The 20,936-nt window shown below is 53.7% G+C and overlaps 1 protein-coding gene across 5 annotated transcripts in view; it reads left to right on the plus strand.

The window, feature by feature from the left end:
* PLCG1 (phospholipase C gamma 1) overlaps window positions 1–20,936 on the plus strand; it is a 43,547-nt gene that overhangs the window by 9,878 nt on the left and 12,733 nt on the right. For 4 of the 5 annotated variants that reach the window (XM_069034235.1, XM_069034237.1, XM_069034236.1 and 1 more), the window contains exons 2-14: window positions 8,261–8,413; window positions 8,785–8,878; window positions 9,343–9,390; window positions 13,815–13,899; window positions 14,969–15,052; window positions 15,217–15,239; window positions 16,284–16,356; window positions 17,351–17,452; window positions 18,139–18,257; window positions 19,060–19,145; window positions 19,481–19,601; window positions 19,996–20,164; window positions 20,607–20,729. In XM_069034235.1, the coding sequence (XP_068890336.1) occupies window positions 8,261–8,413; window positions 8,785–8,878; window positions 9,343–9,390; window positions 13,815–13,899; window positions 14,969–15,052; window positions 15,217–15,239; window positions 16,284–16,356; window positions 17,351–17,452; window positions 18,139–18,257; window positions 19,060–19,145; window positions 19,481–19,601; window positions 19,996–20,164; window positions 20,607–20,729 (1,280 nt within the window). Of the gene's footprint in view, window positions 1–2,789; window positions 2,878–8,260; window positions 8,414–8,784; window positions 8,879–9,342; window positions 9,391–13,814; window positions 13,900–14,968; window positions 15,053–15,216; window positions 15,240–16,283; window positions 16,357–17,350; window positions 17,453–18,138; window positions 18,258–19,059; window positions 19,146–19,480; window positions 19,602–19,995; window positions 20,165–20,606; window positions 20,730–20,936 lie in introns of those variants that run through there. The other variant, XM_069034239.1, reaches the window with a different exon arrangement.

A 20,936-nucleotide genomic window follows, 5' to 3' on the forward strand; every position in this document is an offset into this window, starting at 1 on the left:
CCAGGACTCCAGGGCACTCTGGATACCCCCCTTCTCTCCTGAGCTTGCAGTCCTTGCCCTGTTAAGTCCTTGTCCCTGCCAGCTCACAGCCCTCCTCAGCTTCAGAAAACCCAAAATCTGTGTCCCTGGTTCCAGAGCAGGCCCCAAGCAGTGCCAGGGCAGTGGGGAGTTGGCTCTGCTTGTCTCTGTGTCCCAGCAAAGCAGCAGAAATTTATTTTTGTTGTTTTTTTTTCTCTTCCACATCTCACATGTCCTGTAGTGCCTTGTGTCAGCCTGTTCTCAAGGTCTTGCTGCTGGTTGGAGTATTGCCCCTGTAATCCCCAGCAGCTCCAGCTCTGGGGCACCTCACCTCTAGAGGTGAGGGCATGAAATTTTTGGAGCATTGATACATCAGGTTTGATATGAACCATGGAGCAGGTTGGAGTACAAGCAGGAAGAGGTCTCCAGTTCTGGGAGGTCATGTAAAAAAAAACCAATCCCAGGTGGTTTCACACCATCACCATGAGCTTCTCCTTCTCCCCCATAAACTGAAAATGCTGTCGCCTGCCAGGGCAGTTTGTGGCTTGGATAGTGTCTGCTCAGTGCCTGGACATTTTCAGTGCATGGTGCTGTAAGCAGGTGCCATTGGCTGGTTATCCTCCAAAATCTTGCCTTGGCGTTGGCAGGTGAAGCCAGCCCAGGGGAGTCCCATTGTGGTTAGTGCCGGTAAAGCAAATCTGGTGGAAAGGGAAAGGAGAGTCACTGTTTCCATTTCCAACCACGTTGGGACAGGTTTGATTTCACCAGCAGCTGTTCTGGTTCATGTTGGGGTGGGTGGAAAGGACTCTCGCGGAGACTCCAGGGAGGAGGATGTGCCAGGAGGAGGTGCCTCCTGCATTTATTGGTTGAGCTGGTCCTGCCCTTGGGCCTCTCCACAGACAGTTGACAGGGAGGCAGGTCGAGGGGAGGGCACACATCTGGAGTCACATCTGTGCTCTGGCAAATACTCAACCCTGCCAGTCTCAGAACAGCTTTTGAGTTGAGCATGGGGTAGGAAGAGGTCAGGCTGTTGTGGTGACCTCAAACAGCTCAGCAGCAGATGGGATCTTTATCCAATCCTTCTCTTCCCAACGCGTCCCTCACACTGCAGAGTTCAAGCCCTGGTAGGGACAGGGACAAGCCACTTCTCTTGCCCACTGAGGGTCCTGGCCTACAGGCACCTCTGTTGTTAAATCGCTGTCATGGAAACTTGATTGCTTCGTCTGGTGGGATGGATGAAAACTGAGTCACAGCATCTGAACGTGGCTGACATTTGCTGCCACTGTGACAAATCTTTTCTGTCCTTTGGTTTTCACTCCTTGCCTTTGTGCCCTGTCCTGGGGACAGCGTGTGGTCACTCTTGTCTCCAGTTGCTTTGTGACAGGGCATAATCCCTGGGCATGAAGGTTGAGAAGGCACCTTTGTTGGGTGCAGAAATCCCCAAAATGCTCCAAGGAGAGCTTCCTGCTCTCCTGTCCTGTTGGACACTCGGGTCCCCAGATCCACCTCTGCCAGGGCTTCCTCACTCACTGGCCCTGGCAGGCTCCCAGCTGTCAGGCTGTGAGCTGGTGAGCTGTGCATTCGGAACTGCTGGATTGCCATACCTGCCCTTCTGTCCTGCTTGGTCCCATCCCCTTCCCCTCACTGGCAGGGAGCACTCTGGCTGGCTGAGAGCCTGGGGACATCAGTGACCCTCTAAGGTCCAGGAGAGGGATGCAGAGATGTTGCACAGAAGGGCTCCCTGTTCAGCCCTTCCATGAAGGACACCTGCCCAGAGAGCGGCTTCCTTGAGCCTCTCACCCTGTTCCATGCTGAGACACAGCATGTTTTGGTGCCTCCTCGATCTGTCCCTGTCCACCCATGGATCTCCTTACAGCTGTACAGAGATCATGTTCCCTGGAGGGAGGAAGAGTGGCAGAGGCAGGAGCTGTGCTCACAGATCTTCATCCCATCCTCCCTCCGGTTCATTCTGCTCCTTTAAGGTCATTGCATTTCTCTCCCAGGCAGGGCTGAGGGGGATGGAACCCGCGATGCTGTGCAGAATAAAGGTCACCTTGGGGGTGGATTGTGGAGCCTTTCCTAAACAGGCTGTCCAGAGCAACAGTGCTGAGCTTCCCCTTTCCAGATGAGTCAGTGGAACTTTGTGCCTCTCAGACAGGGCGATGACTGAAGGGTCTCTCCACTGGCTGCCACCAGCCTGATTTCATCTGGGACAGGGACACCAATCTTCAGAGCAGCATCTGTGCAAGCAAAATCTGGGGCTTTGCCTCAGCTGGAGCAGCTCTGCCTCTCTTTGGGGTGGAGATGTGCTCCCATGTCCTGTGTGGTGACAGTGCAACAAGTCCAGGGCTCTCACAGGTGCCAGCCTTGTGTGTGGGAGTGGGTACAAGCAGCAGCTCTGGATGCCCATCTTGGGATTTGGTATAAAACCCCACAGCTTCACAAAGAAAAAATTTCCATGGAGGACAGGAGGGATCCCCAGTGCATTCCAGAAGGAGGATTGCTGTGGCCCTCGCCTGGCATCTGCCATCTGCTGCCTGTCTCCTTGAGCTCCCCACCACTGCCTGTGGGCAGAGGCTGTGAGGTAGCAGCATCCTGCTTCACTCACTTGGAGGATCAGCTTTGGTTTTTTACCCATATTTTCTTGCAGCTGAGGGTGAGCAGGAGAGATGTGCTGACGATAACAGGTCAGGCAGCTGCCAGCCCACAGCTGCCTCTGGTTCTCACATCAAGAGGATGTTCAAGAGCTCTTGAAGGCCACCTGTGTGAGGCTGATGCTGGCAAGGCTGCCTGGGAAGAGGCCACCATGCCCTGTAGAAGCAATGTCTGTCCCTCTGTCTCCCTGCTCCAGCCCCTAAGGTGGGATATGTGTGGGGTGGAGGAGGGAAAGTTTCTTCCTCACATCCTCTCCTCCAGCCCGCAGAGCGATGCAGCAGCGCAGCATCTCCTAATCTCCGGGCTCATCTCCTGTAGCTTCCTCTGCAGGTGATAAGGATTTTGGAGGGGGGACAGGGGAGGGAGGAACAGGAGCTCAGAAGCCGCAGCACATGTGACTGGGGGGGCACAGCAGAGGCAGTGGCAGGCAGAGGCTCAGGCAGGAAGCCCTGGTGCCCACAGAGCAGCCAGCACATCCCCGTGTGCCCTGCGTGGGCTGCCCAGGGCCGCCACTGCTGCCCAGGTGCCACTTCCCAGGTGGTGTTTAAGCTCTCTGCCAGATCCTCTCACTCCATGTTGAGTGATGGGGATTGTTGAGAGGTGAGCCAGGATCTGAGTCGGGATCCAGGCTAGCCCCAGTCACCATGGCTAATCAGGAGCTCCCTGTGTCCCATCTCCAGCCCACTGAGCTGTTTTTCCCCCAGCATCTCCTCTCCCAAGGTGCTTTCTGCATGGATGTTGCTGGCTCTGGGGTAGTGCTATTGAGACAGTTGCTTCATAGCAAAATCCAGTGGCTTGGAGCAAAAATCCAGTTTGCTGATGCAGGTGAGATGAAGCACCTTGTTAGAACAACCTGAGACACAGCTGAGCTGAGTCTGGAGGGGAAAATAGCTTTACCTCCATCTTTTCCTGAGGCAGAAGTACCACCTGCATGTTGTAGCAGCAAGAGCAGTGGGATCCAGTGGCCCCCTGGGCACCAGGATGGCTCCTCCATGGGACAGCAAGGGAAGTAACAGAACATTTTACAGGGATTTTGGTGCCTAACTGAAAGGCCTTTTTAGTTCATAGGGGGTGAGGGATGCTCTGGGGCACAGGGTGCTGCTGGTTTGGTGATTGTTGGCCTCCGTGGGTGCCTCAGCCATGCTCTCTGCCCTCTGAAAAACCAGTTAAGGTCAAATGAGAGGCCTCAGCTGGTTTCTTGTCGTCCTGTCTGGATAAGCCATCTGTTAATGGCACTGGCTCTTCCTCTGGAAACCTGATAGCCCGTGCTGAGCAGCGCGGGGGGATGCGGTAACCTGGTCTCTGAGCAGGGATGTCAAATTCACCGTTCTTCTGTCTGCTTTAGGCTTGTCGATGAAGGGAAGCTTGTGGGCTTGAGAGGTTGAGCTGTTACCACTCTGAACACCAATACTAATGTGAGATGCACTCCTAATTGGTTGGGCTGACTGCTTGGCTTCTTGCAAAGGGGTACAAAGGGCAGGACCCCACTTTTTGCGCTCATTACGGGGGCGACACGGAGCCACCTCAATTTCTACCCTGCAGCCAAATCCCAGCTCAGGTGGTTGCCATCTGCCCGATTCCTCCCGCAGCCCGGCCCGGGGATGGGGCTGTGCAGGGACAAACCCGGGGCTCGGCAGGTGGATGGGGCTCGATAAACAGCGAAGGGCAGGCGACGGGCTCCAGACTGCGAGGTGCTGAGGGCTCTGGCCCCTGGCCAGAGAAGCACTTAGAGCTCTCCCGGCCGTTCCCGAGCTCACGGGGGAGCTCTGGTGGGGTTTTTGTTGTTCTTGCAGGCGGTGTTGGGTTGCAGCGGCAGAGCCGAGGCGCTGAGCGGGTGCGGAGCAGCCCCGGCTGTGGGTGCCCGCAGGAGCTCAGGTGAGCCAGGATCTTCCTCCAGGCTCCTGCAGCTCCTAATACCCACTGCTGGCCCGAATATCCCCTTCAGGGGGCTCCCACTGAGATAAGGGAGCTGGCACTGCTTTGCTCTCCACGCTGTTGCATAATAGATTTTTCTTGTTTTCTACTCGCACACACATACGTGTCTTTTTCCTCTTTCTCCCTGGGGGCCGCCTGACCCCCCGGTGCCCCTTCCAGTGATGGGAAGCCTGGGGATGACCACATGGCTGTGCTCAGTGGGATCCACAATGCTAAATAGCAGGAAGACTCTTTTTGTAAGTCTCTTTTTCTCTGCCAGAGTGAGTAGGCTGGAGGCTTTTCCGCTGCCCCCAGGCAGGATCAGTCCATGCCGGCCAGCTGAGGTCAGGCTGGGCTGGCAGTGACCCTGTGGCTCTCACTTGCACCAGTTCTCCCCAGGGAGACATAGACCCAGCAGTGCCTGTTGAGGGGGTGGGTGTTTGCTTGGAGGCTGTCCCTGATAAACCCATCCTGGAAAGTAATCTGGCTAAACGTTCTTATTGTTGGCTTTTTAAATTTTTTTTTTTTTTAATGAATCAGTTTTCCATCTTTCCAAAAATCCTCTGGAGGTGGCGATTTTGCAACCCTCAGAGCCTGTTCCAGGCTGTCCTTATCCTTACATGTTACAACACCCTATCCATCAGCGGGTAAATGAGCCTTGGATTAAGTTTTAGTTTTAAATGACTTCAAGGGTGGATCTGGTTTTCATGTAACCAGAGGGTAATTTGGTGGGTTTTTTTCTTACATGATGAGGGAGGTGGATCTGGGGTCAGCTTTTTCTTTCTGATGCAACCCACTCCTGCTGAAAGGATGGCTCTTTGCCCAGAAATGTGACCCTTTTTTTTGTTGTTTTTTTTTTTTTTTTTTCTTCAGTGCTGGAGGCAAAGGGGGGCCAGGCTGTTTCTTCTGGCGGTGGGCTGGAGAGAAGTTTGGGAGGCTGTGAAGGGCACAACTGTTTGTACAGCCATGGCACGGCTCAGTGTGCAATGTGGAACCATGTGGGGAGCTCAGAGCATCTCTGGGCTGGATGGGCTTTGCTGCCTCCTTCCTGGAGCCTCTCCTGGCTCCTGTCTGCACACCCGCCCAGCAGGGCTGGAGAGGAGCCAGCCCACTCCAGGCCTTCCATCTCATCCGCTGCTCATCCGTCCCTGCCTGCTGCTGGCTCTTCTCTGGGGCATCCAGCTCTGCCAGGCTGCAGCAGGGCTCATATTCCATCAGAGAGCTTCCCTCTGCCATCACTGTGGGACCAGGTTCTTCCTCTCTTGCCACATCCCAGATGGGATAAGGACCAGTTTGTGCACTCTGTCTCTCGCAGCACACTCTGGGAGAGGGCAGCTTGGGGAGGCTCACCTTGGTGACAGAGGACTTGTCTTTGGAGGGCTTACCCCTGGTCACCTGCCCTTGTTCCCCTGCCCAGGTGTGTGTGTGGCCTGTGGAGCTGGGACCCCACCAGGTGCTTGACCCCGTGTCTTTGCCCACATCCTTGGCACGCCTTTCCCAGCGAGGACTCAAGGTGCAGCCCCATGGTGGGACACGTGGGTTGTGTCACAGAGCCCACACCAGCACTGATGGGGAAACTCGCTGGTGCTGAGCATGGCAGAGCCTCCAGAGTGTCTCTGGGAGACCTGAACAGGAGCCAAATCCCTCCACCCCTCCTTTCCCTGGTGGCTCCCGGTCCCGCGCTGCCGGAGGGAGGGCTGGTGCAGGGCAGCACCGCTTCAGCCCTCGCTGGTTCAGGATGGTGCCATTTGTGCTTGCTGTGCTTCCTGCTCAGAGTCACTTCCTTGCAGCTGTGAGGGGGCCAGGAAGGTGTTGGAGGCAGTGAGTGGGAGAGGCTCTGTGCTGCTCTGTGGTGAGAAGAGGGCTGCACAAACCAAACCCCAAAGCCGCCTTCCCCGGCACTCTCGGGCAGGTTTGGGAGGACGAGAGAGAGGAGCAAGCAGCTGCAAGCATGCGTGGGCTGCAGGTTCCTGCCCGATCCTCACGGAGGCTGCCCTTTGCCCTAGGAATTCCCTGCGTGCTTTTGGCCTTGATAAGCACCTCACTTGCTCCAGGGCTCTCTCCACTGCGTGGATTTTAGGTATGCACTTTGTAACGAGAGCTCTGCCTCACTGCTCAGTAACCTGTTGGTGCTCTGTGCAGGGAGGGGTGAGCACACGGCCAACACTGCAGCATCCCAAAGTGCAGACAGGATGCTTGCAGTGTGGTGCAAAGGCAGGCCAGGAATATTGCAGCACCTTCCTTTGGTAGTTAGTTATTGCCTGGTAAATTACCATGAAAACCCATCTGCCAGGTTTTTCCCCACTGTGTTGGTCAAACCCTGTGTCCTCCAAGGACAGGATTAGCCTTCAACCTCCCTGTGCATGTCCTGGGTGCAAAGACCTGAACTGTGATACGGGGTTTTATGGGCTAAAATAACCCTCTGCATCACTATGGATGTGAGCACATGGGCAAGGTTATGGCAGGGCATGCTAACATTTGAACTGCCAACCAGCTCCTTTCCAAAGGGTAGGTGATGCCTCAAAAACTCCTGCTTAGTCTAGGAAGCTTGTCTGTCCTTCCTTTGCAGCCCCAAGGAACTGGATCTTTCTCTGCTCTTGTCACAACTTGGTGAGCTTTGGAGGGTTATTAGATTCACAGAATATCCTGAGTTGGGAGGGACCCACAAGGATCATCAAGTCCAACTCCTGGCTCTGCACAGGACACCCCCAAAATTCATACAGTTGTCAGTCTGGATATATCCTGTGCCAGGCAATGAGCAGGCTGCCATTGTCTCCAGAGACACCCACAGTGCTGCACAAGAGCAGGATCCAAGAGAGGATCCCACGTTCTTTGTGCTTTACAAGTCCTCCCAAAGTCAATCCCTGTGTCTGCCTTGCCCTGGGGTTTGGAGAGAGCATCATCTCTCATGATGCAGTTTAGTGCTGTCGGTGGCTGCTGCGGGTGGTGAGCAGGTCACATTTCTGCCTGGTTTTGAACTGCAGTAAATAGAAATGAAAGGCAACACAATCCACAGTGAGCACAGTAAGTGGAGTTTAATTGGGATGAATTACATGCCAGGTTTGCAGTAATCTCCGTCCTGCATTGCTCAGAAGCATCATCTGCTTTGGAAACGTGACTCAGAAATGTTGTTATTTGATTCCCACGAGTATTTAAGAAATTATTTTTCCAGGAAGCAAAGATTCTTGGGTTTGGGTTGGGTTTGGGGTTTTTTTTGGGGGTTTTTGTTTTTTGTTTTTTTTTTTTGCCTTGCTGCTGTTGTTGTTTTCTCTTTGTTCTATGGCAATAGGAGTCCTTTCCCAGAATTTCCTCTGGGGAGGGAGGCTGTGAGATGTTCCCTTACCGGTGTCTCTTCAGCTCCTTTTCCTTGCTTGGCACTAATGCTCCAGCATGCTCACAGCTGCTCCTTCCTGGGAATCCCTGTGGGGAAGACTTCAGCCACTTTTGGGGAGCACAGAGGAAAATGGGAGATGGTGGCTGGGGGAGCCTCCTAGGGAAGCAGTAAGAGGGGGCTGTGCTTACAGGCTGTAGGCCTGGGGCTGCCATCATGTAATAGGTGGTAACCCAGCTCTTCAGATGACTAAATCCACTTCATCTGTGCCCTTCCTTCTCCAGTGCCAAGGGAATTCCAAGCTATTCACTGAACATCCCCTTTGTTTTCCTTTTCTCTCAGTGGACATTCGTGAAATCAAAGAGATTCGTCCAGGAAAGAACTCCCGCGATTTTGACCGGTACCAGGAGGATCCATGTTTCCGACCAGACCACTCTCACTGCTTCGTTGTCCTCTATGGCACAGAATTCCGGCTGAAGACCCTCAGCTTGCAAGGTAGAGCTGTCGTGGCCCTGGGGTTGTGCCAGCACAGGGCTGAGGCAGAATGTCATCCTCACAGGACCTAAACAGCCTTGTTGCTTGGGGACAAAGATAACTCCCAGCTCTTGGGAATTGAAGGAAGAGGGAGGGAGTGAGGCATGCAGGGGCAAGAGGTTCAGCCAGCCACATTCATCCCACAGGAGAGGAGCAGGAGCTTGCCAGGGAGAGGAGCCAGCCAGAGCAACTGCATGGTGGGGCAATGTTACCAGAAAGGGGATGAAGCAAGGAATAGGGAATATTAGGTGCTGGGGATAGTCCCAAGAGGTTTGGGTTGGTGGTCAGCCTCTGTGTCCCTTCTTTCCACTTCTCCTGTGCACTTCCCACAGCTACTTCTGAGGATGAGGTCAATATGTGGATCAAGGGGCTGAACTGGCTGGTGGCAGACACTCTGAGGGCACCCACCCCCCTGCAGATTGAAAGGTGAGGAAAACTTGTCCTTTTCCTGTACATGTTTTCTTTTTTCCCTTTTCTGTCTGTTTTGACAGAAAAAGGTGAGCACAGTGACCCTCTCTGAGCTGCACAGACCCGGCACTTCTGCCTCTGCACTCCAGAGGCTTCATCCTGTTGACCCCAGAGTCTGATCTCATGCATCAGGGAGAAGGAGTTTTACCATGAAATTGATGTTTCCCCGTGTGCACAGCCTGTATTATCTGTAGTGCTTCAGTGCAGAGGCATTTTTAAAGCAGAGCATGTCACCTGTATGAAAACAGGAAAACAGGGTAGGCTGCCTCTGGAAAGGGGGCAGAGCTGGGTTCTCTGGTGGGAAGGAGGGATGTGGGAGTGGATGGTGTGGCACTGAGCATCTTCCAGACGCAGATTGGAACATGGGCTGGTTGTTGAGGAGCTGGGGCTGAGCGTGTGCCTGTTTGTGCCTTCCTGCCCAGGTGGCTCCGGAAGCAGTTCTACTCCCTGGATCGCAACCGGGAAGACAGGTAAGGAGGGAGAAACTTGCAGTTGTGTTCAGGGAAGGGTTTGAGCTGGAAGGGTTCACCTTTGACTTGAAACCCCAGCCTTCGTTTGGATTTTTTGTTGGGTTCTTTAGGCTTTTAATGTTTATTTCTAAGGAACCTTAAATCCAAGTCCCAAACTTCCCTGGTTGATTTTAACTGAATTTTAAAAAAGCACTAAAAAGCTGACTTGTTTCCCTGACCTGTTTCTCAGCTGTTCAGACCCAGTAACACCTTGGGAGCCCACAGCTGTGAAACACCTTCCCCCCAGCTGGCACCACCCAAGGAAGCAGACATCAAAGAGCCAAGAGACAGTTCAGGGCACCCCATCAGGGCTGAACTGGGTTGTGTTTATTCCTCTCCACCCTGTTTGTTCTGTTCTCATTTTCTGAGGCCCACGAGGCCACGGATCATCCCGTTGCTTGGCTTTGTGGGGCTCTTGGGTGAGTGAATACTTAGTGATGTCCTAGCAAGTAAAATGTCATGCTTGTACCTGTCGTGAGGAGGTGAGAGAAGGGAATTGGGTCATGATTCACCATGAGATAAGGGAGGAGACATTTTCCTGCTGGGGAGGTGAGTTCCACCACGCTCTGTTCTCAGTCCCACTGCCATCACCAGCTTTACAGTCCCCATGCTGGCTGCCTTTCTGCTCTTACTGAGCTGCTGCTGTTTGCCTCCTTTCATCCCTGGGACAGCTTTTCCCCTGTGATGTTAACTGAGCCCATTAACCTTTCAGCATTGATCTCCACGTTAATGTGCTCCCCTGGGGGCATCAGCCCTTGCCCCCCCGGCTGCTGTGGAGCACGTGGGCCCCACCTGCCCCCTTTCCATGCTCCGATGTCTGGACAGGGCTCGCTGCAGAACACTGGGGTCCAGAGCATCCTCTGCTTTGTCCTTGCTGTGTCCCTCCCAGGACAGCCAGCCAGCCCTGACCAGCCTGCCAGGGGATAAATTCAGCCTGTCCAGGAGCAGGGCAGGAGTGTGTTGTGTGGGGAAAATCCTGCTGCACTGGACATTTTTGCCTTTGCAGTGATTTATACTGTGGCGTGACGAGAGGACTGCTGGGTGCATGGGGATTTTGCAGAGGAGGGATAAATCCTCGCAGAGGCAGAAAGGGAAGGAGAGGAGCTTTAATCTGTTGCAGCTGCTCTGTATATGCTACACACCTTTCAGATCCAGGCTTGGGTTGTATACACAGTGGTGGCTGGGCATAATATTTCCTAATTCTGCAATGGAGAGCACTGAGGCAGGTGCAGGAGTAGCTGTGTGGAGGTTTTGGAGGAGGAGTGCAGGAAAAGTGAAAATAATTGGTCCTTTTTTCCCTCTGGTTATACAGTAAAACTGATGAAATGGCATCCCAACAGTACAAAAAGCGATTGCATGTACAGATCTGTCTGGCCAAGGCAGGTCAGCAGAGCTGACAGCCAGCCTGTTGCATCCTTGCTGTTTCCATTGATATCACCTTTCTATTAGCATTTAGAATTAAGGCAGCAAAATCCAATATATTCCTTCCCTGTCAACCACAAGGGTTTTGCACTGAAACCTCCCCCTAATTAGGAGAGCTGCTGCTCCAGCCCAGGCAGCAAGAGGGGCAAAACAGCCACAGAGGGGATGTAGAAAGATTTTGGGGTCTTCCCATTTTACAAACATTTTACAAGCATCCATGTGTTTTCCGCAAGGTAGGGGCTACAGTTAGGGGACATACACATCTCCTGGATTAAATCGTGGCCCTTGTGAGGTGTTTCAGCATTAAATTTAATACCATTGAGCTCTTTGCTTTTGCTCCTCAGCCTGGAAGTGGTTTTTCAAAGGGAACAGTGAGTTGTGATTTTTTTGGCTTTTTTTTTTTTAAAAAAAAAAGAAAAAAGAAAAAACCACTTGCAAACCATCCTTGATCCTTTCCAGGGTTTTGGCAGCTGCAGAAATCATTCCCAACATTTGTGTACCCCATGCCTCAGCCTCTTGTGCTGGAGCCCTTTCCTCTTCTTTCCGCCTTCCCCGGCTGGGTGCCGGGATGTCCCTTCCAGCACACTGCAGATGGTGGCTGTTTTCACTGGCTGCTGGGCCTTTGGGTATTTGTTTTTCCAAGGGAGGTTAGGTGGAAAGAGGAGGATAACAGGATGCTGGGGTTTTTTTCCTAACTGCTGTGGAGGAGACTGTTTCACCTCTGGCCAGGAGAGCTGCCCGTGGCTGGGAGCAGCATTTATAGCACTGAGGGCTGGCAGGGGAATATTTCCATCCCCTGTGAGAGGGCTGGGCCTCTGGCCTGTTTGTCATGAAACCTTAAAAAAGTTCCGTATAAAAAATTTGTTTGTTTATTTTGTTTTTACTTTCTAGTCTGAAAATACTACCGAGCTGTTTATGCAAGGTCTCCAGCACTTTAACACGATGAATAACACACAGTAAATAAAATCCTTCCGTACCCTGTCCTCCTCCTGAAGCTGAGAGGGAAATGCTGGTCACAGCTTTGACAGGACTTGCTCTTGTCACATCAACGAGCAGTGCTGTGCTCCAGCAGCTCCTGTGAAACAGCTCAGCCTCACCAGAGCTGAGTGTCAGCCCCAGCAGGTCTCCAGGGATGTCTGCTGCTGGTTCTGCTCTTCCAGCCCCTCCTGCTCTTTTTCCATGAGCTTTTTTGCAGTCTCATGCTCTCACCAAGAAGGGATTGCTGCAGAATGGCCCTGGGGAGTCTGGGTGTCCTGTTGGGGGTCCCATGACAACTGTTACATGCTGTGGTTCCTGACATGTGAGGGCATCTCTCGTTGTACTCCTGGCTTGCTCCACACATTTCCCATAGCTGGGACCCCCTGCCTGGGGGGTGTCACACAGCACCCTGCACATGACCATGGCTGCTGGGTGTGCTGGAGAAGGGAAGGAGCAGGATCTCCTCTCCAGAACACTCACTCTGAGTCCCCAGGCTGACTTCACCTGCCCAGGGAGGTGGAGGTGCAGGGGGAGATACCGGTGCTGGGTGTGTGTTGCTGACTGTACAGCTGTGAGGGATGGGGAGGCTGAGGCCATTTCCCAGCTTTTTTTTTTCTTCTTTTTCTTCTCCTGTTCTACCAGTGAGTGGCAGGACCCTGCAACGTCCTGGGGTGGCCGGGTGCTGGCCCTGAGCACGGCACAGGAGCTGGGCCAGGTCCTGCTCTGGCCGTGTGTGTCCGGGTCCCCAGGGCTCTGAGCCCAGGAACAAGGGCTCTCTGTGTCCCGCTGGCTGCCGAGCCCTCGCCTCTGCAGCGCCTGACACCAGCCAGCTTCTCCCTCTCCATGGAGCTCCCTACATCCCTCCTCCTTCCTGTGCTGTTTGAGATCACCCTGCTTTCAGGGGAGAGCGTAAAAGAGATGTGGTTCACGTGTCAGTGCCAGCGTGCACCACCCGGGTTAAATCCCCTGTGCAGGACATCTTCCCTGGTATTTGTATATTTGCACCCCAAAGCCATAAGGATTTCCAGGGTCAGACTTGCCCTACACTTTGTGGGATGGGGAGCATCCTGTGTTCCCACGTGCTCAGTGGGGGACAAAAGCACCATCTGTGATTGCAGGGGTGGACTCCCAGGACTTGCTTTTAAGGCAGGAGCTGCCAGAAAATGATTGGACACAGACCCCTCTGCTACTAAATCCTGCAGATGGGAGGCATCCTCGTTTTTCCTTGCTGCAGGGCTGTTGCCCCATATGGGGACAGCTCCAGAGCAGGCAAGGGCAGCCCAGAGCTCCTTCCTGCCTGTCTCTGCCTGCTGGGGTGTGGGATCCTGCTCAGTGTTGACACTGGAGCTTTCCCTGGTCCAGGAACCAGCACATTTGGTGTGAAGGGCCTTGGGAAGCACAGCCACACTGGCTGCTCTGTGCCTGCGGTGTGTGTGGCTGGGAGAGCCCAGCTGGACATGACGTGGCAGTGCTGTGGCTGGGGACTGAAAATGGCTTTTTTCCTCTCCTTAAGATAAAATTAGCCAAGTCCTAACCACTTAGAGAGCCTGTCCTCCTCCAGCAGGCCAGGGAGTGGGTTTTGGAAGGGGGTTGGTCACCCAGCATCCATGTTGGGGCACAGATCCTTGAAAAATGCTTCTTTCTTGTCATTCCTTTAAAGCAGTGGGTGCTGCCTGTCAGCTGTGGCATCAGCTTGAGTGGGCTGAGGGTGCTGGGCTTGCCCTGCTCTGTCAGAAGCTTGTAGGAGCAGAGTTTGCAGTCTCCACTGACAATGCAGACATGTCTCTCTGCTCCCCACATCCTCCCCACCGTTCTGCCTTTGGTCTCAGCCTCAGCATCATTCTCAGGTCACACATCGGTCCTTGTGTCACAGCTGATGTCCCTTTGGGCGTAGCCTCTCCCTGCATGTGGTGTTCCAGCCCCGGGTGAGACCCCTCACCCCAGACCTCCTGAACACGTGTCCCCTCTTTCCCCTGCTGAGCCAGGATCTCTGCCAAGGATCTGAAGAACATGCTGTCTCAGGTCAACTACCGTGTCCCCAACATGAGGTTCCTGCGGGAGAGACTCACGGTGAGTGCGTGACCCCTCTGCTCTCCCCTCAGCTCTGGGGACCCTCGGCACTCCATTGCCTACCTTTGAGCAAAACCTGCTGCTGGTTAAGCTCCCAGGGAGTGTTTGCATATTGCAGAGCCTCCCAGCCTTTCCTGGGAGGGCCCCCACCCACGGTGGTGACTGAAGAGATGCCAGTTCCCACTGGGTGCCACACCCTGGCCCATTTGTGGCCAGCACCCTCTCCTTACCCCACCCTGCCTCCCACATTCCCCTCATTGCTCCTGGATCCAGTCATGGGCTTGGTGCTGGTGGGGTAGAGTGCAGACCAGCTACCAGGTCCTGCATCCTGGCTCTTGCAACCCACTGCCACCGAGTGATGCTCTGCCAGCGTCACCACTGACCTGGGGATGAAGGGTCATCTCGTGATGACCAGGTGACCAGCTGTTCCCACCAGCTCAGAACTCCGAGGCCAAAGAATGGTGTATCCAAAGGAGAGCACACACTTTGGGTCTTGCAGTTTCCAGACACTTCAGATACTCTGGGCAAACAAAAAATCAAATTATCCTTTTGTAACTGTTCAGGTAAGTGGTGACACTTTTAGCATTGTGGTGATGCCTTCATGTGGGTGGGCCTGGGGAATCATGGAACTCATTTTAGGATGTGCCTGTGTCCTGGGCACTGCAGGGTCCCACTGGCCCCAGCAGAGACTGTGGCAGATTTGTTAAGGTTGGAAAAGCCCTCTAAAATTATTCAGTCCAACCATTACCCTGCCATGTCCACCACTAAACCATGTCCCCAAGTGCCACAGCCACATGTTTTTTGAACACGTGCAGGGATAGTGACTCCACCACTGCCTGGGCAGCCTGTTCCAATATCTGACCATTGTTTTTGTGAATTTTTCATAATATCCATTCTGAACCTCCCCTGGCACAACTTGAGGCCATTGTGCAGGAGGCAAGGTCTGGACAGGTTTTGGTCTTTTCCTCTTCTTTTTTTCCCCGGGAATACTGGTGGGAGGAGACACTCCTTCAGCCATGCAGAGTTACCTGTGGCCCCTGTAAAACCTCTGGCTTTGATTCTTTTTCAGGATGTGGAGCAGAGGAACGGGGATATCACGTACGGGCAGTTTGCGCAGCTCTACCGCAGCCTGATGTTCAGCGCCCAGAAAACCGTAAGAGCTGAATTCTCCAGGGGAGGAGAGGGAAGGGAGAAAGCATATTTCTTACTGGGCATTCCCTGTTAATTGACTTCTTAACCCTTGGGGTGAGCTCTTGTCTCCTGGGAGTAAAGGAGTTACCGAGTGCAAACCTAATGCTTGTGCTTCTTCTTTTGCAGATGGATGTCCCGTTCTTGGAAAGGTGGATAATTCCCTGTGTTTTCTGGGGAAGGGGCTGTTTCCTTTTGTTCCATAACATGCTTTGGGGCCTGCAGCAGGATGTTGGGATGAGGCATTATGCACTCCTCCTGCTCCTGTGCTGCCTGTGGTTCTGTGCTCTGAACAAGCATCTTTGCTGTAGACATTTCAGCTCAGGGCAGGGAAGGCTCTCTTCCTCCAGACATCCCAGTGAGATCCAGCTCAGGTCAATTGGTTGATGTGAAGTGATCAGACCTTGAGCCATCTCCCAGGGATTATGCTCATGGTGGCTGCAGAGCCCTCCCCACCCAGGCAGTGCCTCTGGTGCCATTTCCAGCTGTGCCCTTCCCTGCCCTCTGCGCACCTTGGCTGTGATAGAAAGAGCTTGAATTTAGACAAGAGTGAAAGACTTACTGACTTGTCCAGGTCATTCCCAATGGTTTCCTTCCCTTTTTCCCTCTAACCATAGAAAAGAGTTGTCAGGACCCTCCGCAGACCATCTGGCTCATCCCTCTGCCCAGGGCAGCCAGTGCTGCCCAGTCCACTTTGGGTTTTGTGCTGTTAGTGCCCAGCATGGCTCTTGGCTGTCCATTGGGCTCACAGCAGTCATGGACCAGTCTTTTGAGATTATCAGCTTGCCTTCCTGAGTCCATGTTCTCTGCATACCTGTAGGTCTGTCCTGTGCAGTCACCCCTTAACTGCCCTGCCCCAATTTAGTTCTTTGCACTCAGGTACAAGCCAGACTCTCTATTTTTTTATTTCTTTTTTTTTTTTTTTACAAATCAATCCTTCTAATGGTTTTTGCTGCCCTTCACCAGAGTTTCATGTTATCATGCCCTCATCTGTGTGAATCCTGTACTGCTCCTGGAGCAGTCCCTGGTTCTGAGAGGTGGACATGTGTTTGCTCTTCTCAGCTCATCCCACTCCACTCTTTCAGTGCTGCATGCTCGGGGCACACCTGGCTGCACATGCCAGGGAGGTGGCAGATGGCATCTCACATGATGTGCTGCACGGGTGACTGAAGCTTCTCTCTCTCTGCTTGTCTCAGGGGTGGAGAAAGGTCTGAGCACTTCAGGGTGTCGCTGCTGGAGCTGCAGAAGTTTTTGCTGGAGTACCAGAGGGTGAGCTTAACACAGGCAGTGGGGAGGGACAACGGGGCAGGCACTGGTGACATTAGGGATCCAGTGCTCCAAGGGCAGCCTTGCTGTGGAGCTGGGATGATTTGGCTGTGGGCTGCTCTGCCTGGCACAGCACATCTGTCTGGAGTGGGAGGTGTTGTAGGGGAAGCGCTGGGGAGGGCAAACCTGAACTCAGCCGGGCACCCTGGCCTGAAAGGAACCAGGAGATCTGGGAGGAGTGGGGGTGCCAGGAGGCAGGAACTGATCAGTGGAGGTTGACCCAGTGCCTGTGACCTTGGCTGGTTACCGAAGGTTTGCTGCAGCCAAGAAGTTCTGTCCATCCTGTTGCTCAGGAGGTGTCAGCAGTTCCTGAGGAGTACCTGATGGATTCAGCTGCTGATCTTTCAATTTAAAAGCAATCTTGGGTCATTCAGCAAGCACAACATGCAGGTGCAGGCACACACACAGGCACCAGCAGTGCAGTTGTGGGCAGCACAGACCCCTTGGCTCTTGCCAGGCTCCTGTCTCCTCCAGGAGGGCAGGGCTGGCTGGCAAAAGCACTGCCATGGCTTGTGGCTCCTGCTCTGCCCTGTCCCCCACTGCCACCTCCCTGCCTGTGGTCTGCAGCCAGCAGGGAGTCAACCAGTGGAGAGATGCAGTGTTTTGGTGGCTAATAGAACAAACCCAGGGAGAGAGAGCCAAAGGAAGCTGGGTTGGCTTCTGCTGCCGAGGGAGGAGGGATGGCAGATGTGTTCAGAGGAGCTATCAGAGAGAAAAATGCACAGCATTGAGAAAATGAAGCCCACTCAGAAGCAGGGCAGATTTCCTCCTTGTGTGCTATCCAGCATTTGTGCTGACAGTTGAGTTCCTGGCAGAGATGGTCTTGCATCAAAAACCGCCTCCTTAATGGTTAAAGCTTCTAACTGGATGAGCTGCATGTGGTTTGCAGTAGTACATTCTGAAATGGCTTTTTTTATGTCTCCCCTGGGCTTTGCAGGAGCTCTGGGCTGCGGATACCCTTCAGGTACAGGAATTCATGTTCAACTTCCTGAGAGACCCTTTGAGGGAGATTGACGAGCCTTATTTCTCCCTGGATGAAGTAAGACACCTTGAAGGTGGTGTGTGTGGAGTGGGGGGATGCAGGGGGTGACGTCCCTGGTGTGATGTGTGCTGTGCTGTGACAGCTCTGCTGTCTGTGCCTCTGCTGCAGGGTGGGGGTACTGGAAGGGTCACAGCTCCTGTGAGCTTTGTGGCCCTGGGAGATGGACGTGGTTGGCAAAGGGAATGGCTTCTGGGCTGTCCTTTTGTGCTGAGTGTGTGCAGCTGGGAGTGCTCACCAGGCAGTTCATCTGGAGGAGGGGAGGGGCTGCCTTGGGGTATGTAAGGATCTCTTCAAAGCAAGAAGAGCTGAAAAAAGAATAAAACCAGCTAGAGATGACCATGTCACCGGCACTCTGGACTAAGCCAAGGTCCCTTGACCCACACGGCCTTAGTAAGCTATTGCTTGCCATGTGAGCTGCAAAATAAAATGCAGAGCCATTAATTTGTCTCCAGCTGGGCCAGAGGATCTGGCACACAGATATCTGGCACAGCTTAGTGGGTAGGTGGCAGTGCCCAAGCTGTGGTCACTGGAGCACCCTGGCTCAGGTAGCTGGTGTGCTGTAGGGCAGCCCTGGTCAGTCTGTGCTGGATGTCTGCTGGCACAGAACGGGAGATGCGTGTGAAGCTCAGCCACAGCACCCGCTCCTCTGCATCATTAACACATTTCTGTTTCTTCCTGAGCAGTTTCTCACCTTCCTGTTTTCCAAAGAGAACAGCATCTGGAACTCACAGCTGGACATGGTGTGTCTGGAGAACATGAACAACCCTCTCTCCCATTACTGGATCTCCTCCTCACACAACACGTAAGGACTAGGGCAGGGCTCTCTCCACCCAGCTGCTCTCAGCATCCTTTTCTCATGCCAGGGTGGGAGTCTCCTGATTTTGCCTGATTCCAGTGATGGGTCAAGTAGGCTTTTCCAAACCAAGGCCAGAACACCAGAGACCTTCCTCTTGGTGCCCCACTCCTCCCTTCTGTCATTTAGCCTCAAATGTTTTGCTCAGATGTTGTCAGCAGCACACATCTGCACAGACCTTCAGGTGCCTTCACATCCTGGGCTGTCACTCTGGCAGTTTCTCACCATCAGCAATGTCATTCTTCAGAGCCCCTCAGGACAGATGTGATAAACCCTGTCAGGCTGAAATTGGCCATTTTCTGCTCTCTGCTGCTAGAATAATTTTGCAGGAACTGCTTTCTGTGCAGACAGGCTCTGTCTGTGCTCTGTGTTCATGCTAACCCAAATTTAAAGATCTGAGAGCCTAAGCCAGCTGAGCACCCCGAGGGCAGGCAGTGAGATCCTGTCTGCCTGTGAGAGCTGGTCTAACCCTGCTCTCAGGCTACTGGGGGCTCTTTGTGGCACCAATGCTGATATTATCTCAGGAGCAGAGGCTGGGCCTCAGAGAGGTGCTGGCAGCCCCCTGCAGCAGGGGCAGAGCTGAACCCCTTGCCCGGGGAAGGTGGCGGCTATGGAGAAACGCCGCTCCCGTCATTCCCTCGTGGCAGAGGCAGGTCCACAGAGTCCCAGCAGATGCCTGTGCCCACAGCAGGGGCTGTGGCACTGTGCTGTCTCTCTTGTCACTGTGCTGATGTGTTGTGTCACCTGGAAGGTACCTGACGGGGGATCAGTTCTCGAGCGAGTCCTCGCTGGAGGCCTACGCCCGCTGCCTGCGCATGGGCTGCCGCTGCATCGAACGTGAGTACCCCGCGCTGGCCCTTCTGTCTCCGTCATCACGGCAGCTTCTGGTGCTCAGGGGAGGCTTTGCAAGGCAGAGCTGAAAGCTGGCATGGCCGGTGGAAACATTAACACCATCATGTGCAGAGAGAGCTGAGGTTGTTTGCTTTGTAGGACTGGGTGATCTGTGCCCAAGGTTTTGGTCCCACAGAAAAATCAGGGCTTTCACTGATCACCTCACTCCTGTATTGCCTTCCAGTACATTTCACAGCAGCATTTGGCTCTGTCCATCTCGTGTCCATGTCTTGCCTGTATTCCAGCCTTTGGGCTAAGCTTCCCCTGTGGGTCTCTTTCAGTGGATTGTTGGGACGGTCCAGATGGGATGCCGGTCATCTACCACGGACACACCTTAACCACCAAGATCAAGTTCTCTGATGTCTTGGTCACTATCAAGGAGCACGCCTTTGTCACCTCTGAGTGAGTACAGCAGAACTCCAGCTGGCAGAGCAGAGAGAGGGTGGAGCCAAGGCTGTAGCAAAGTGAAGCTGACCTTTATCCAGAGCTGCAGTGCAAGGCCTGGGATGTGGTGGGAAGAAAGCGTGTCATGTCTCCCAGCCAAAGGGAGATTTTCCCCAGGAAAATGTTGTGGGAGGGAGGGTGGGCTTTGGGTAAACCCCAATAGTTTGCCAGTCCTTCTCCCTGCTGTGCACTCCTGTAGGGTGGCTATACTGGGTGCTCAAGGCAGCACAGGTTGCTGTTGATGAGAGCTGCTCCTGGAGGGCACAGAGGCCAGGCTATGAGACAGAGCTCAGAAGTCCTTGGTTCCATCCAGAGCCCATGCTGGCTTTAATGGCTCTTCTCCTTCTCCCAGTTTCCCCGTCATTCTGTCCATTGAGGACCACTGCAGCATTGCTCAGCAGAGGAACATGGCTCAGAATTTCAAGAAGGTCTTTGGGGACATGCTCTTGACCAAACCAGTCGATATTTCTGCTGATGGCCTTCCCTCTCCAAACCAGCTCAAGAGGAAGATTCTCATCAAGGTGAACTCCCTTGCCCAGCACGGCTCCTAAGTGAGGGAACGAGGGCAGAATGGGGTGAGGGTGTGGGACTGAGGGCAGCTGCCTTTGGATGGGGGTGGTTGGCAGTGTAGGGGTGGAAGTGGAGACCTGATGCTAAGAACAACTGGAGACAAAAAGCTCTCTTGCTTCAGAGAATCTGCTGGGAGATGAGCTCAGCAGCTGGGTGCTGCCCTTCTTTGAGGGCATGGGGGCTGTTGGTATTTCAGCTTCGGGAATCACCTTTGGGAAGAAAGGATGGGACTTAAGTGCTATTTGATGATCCCTGTGGCATGGGTCTTGGTTCTTCAAATCTGGAGGACCCCACTGCAGCAGACCTGGTGGTTTAGGGCTGTTCACCAGGAAATCCATGCTTTTTGGGTGTCTGCTCCCCTCAAGGTGCCTGATCCCCCCTCTCGTCCCACAGCACAAGAAGCTGGCGGAGGGCAGCGCTTACGAGGAGCTGCCCACGTCCGTGATGTACTCAGAGAATGACATCAGCAACTCCATCAAGAATGGGATCCTCTACCTGGAAGACCCCATCAATCACGTATGTCTGTGCCGTGGTCACCCTGTCCCTGCTCTGAGGGCTCCATCAGTGACATGGTGGCTCTGTCAGGCGCTGTGTGTGCTGGAAGGAAGGGCTGTGGTGCGAACGATTGAAGAGGCTCTTGGTTTGTCTGGTTTCTCAGGCATCCCTGAAGGCTGGGGGCATTTTATGCTGGCTCTCTCTGTGCTCTTCCCTAGGAATCTCCTG

The sequence above is a fragment of the Aphelocoma coerulescens genome, chromosome 20 (assembly GCF_041296385.1).
Source record: "Aphelocoma coerulescens isolate FSJ_1873_10779 chromosome 20, UR_Acoe_1.0, whole genome shotgun sequence".
Classification (NCBI taxonomy): domain Eukaryota; kingdom Metazoa; phylum Chordata; class Aves; order Passeriformes; family Corvidae; genus Aphelocoma; species Aphelocoma coerulescens.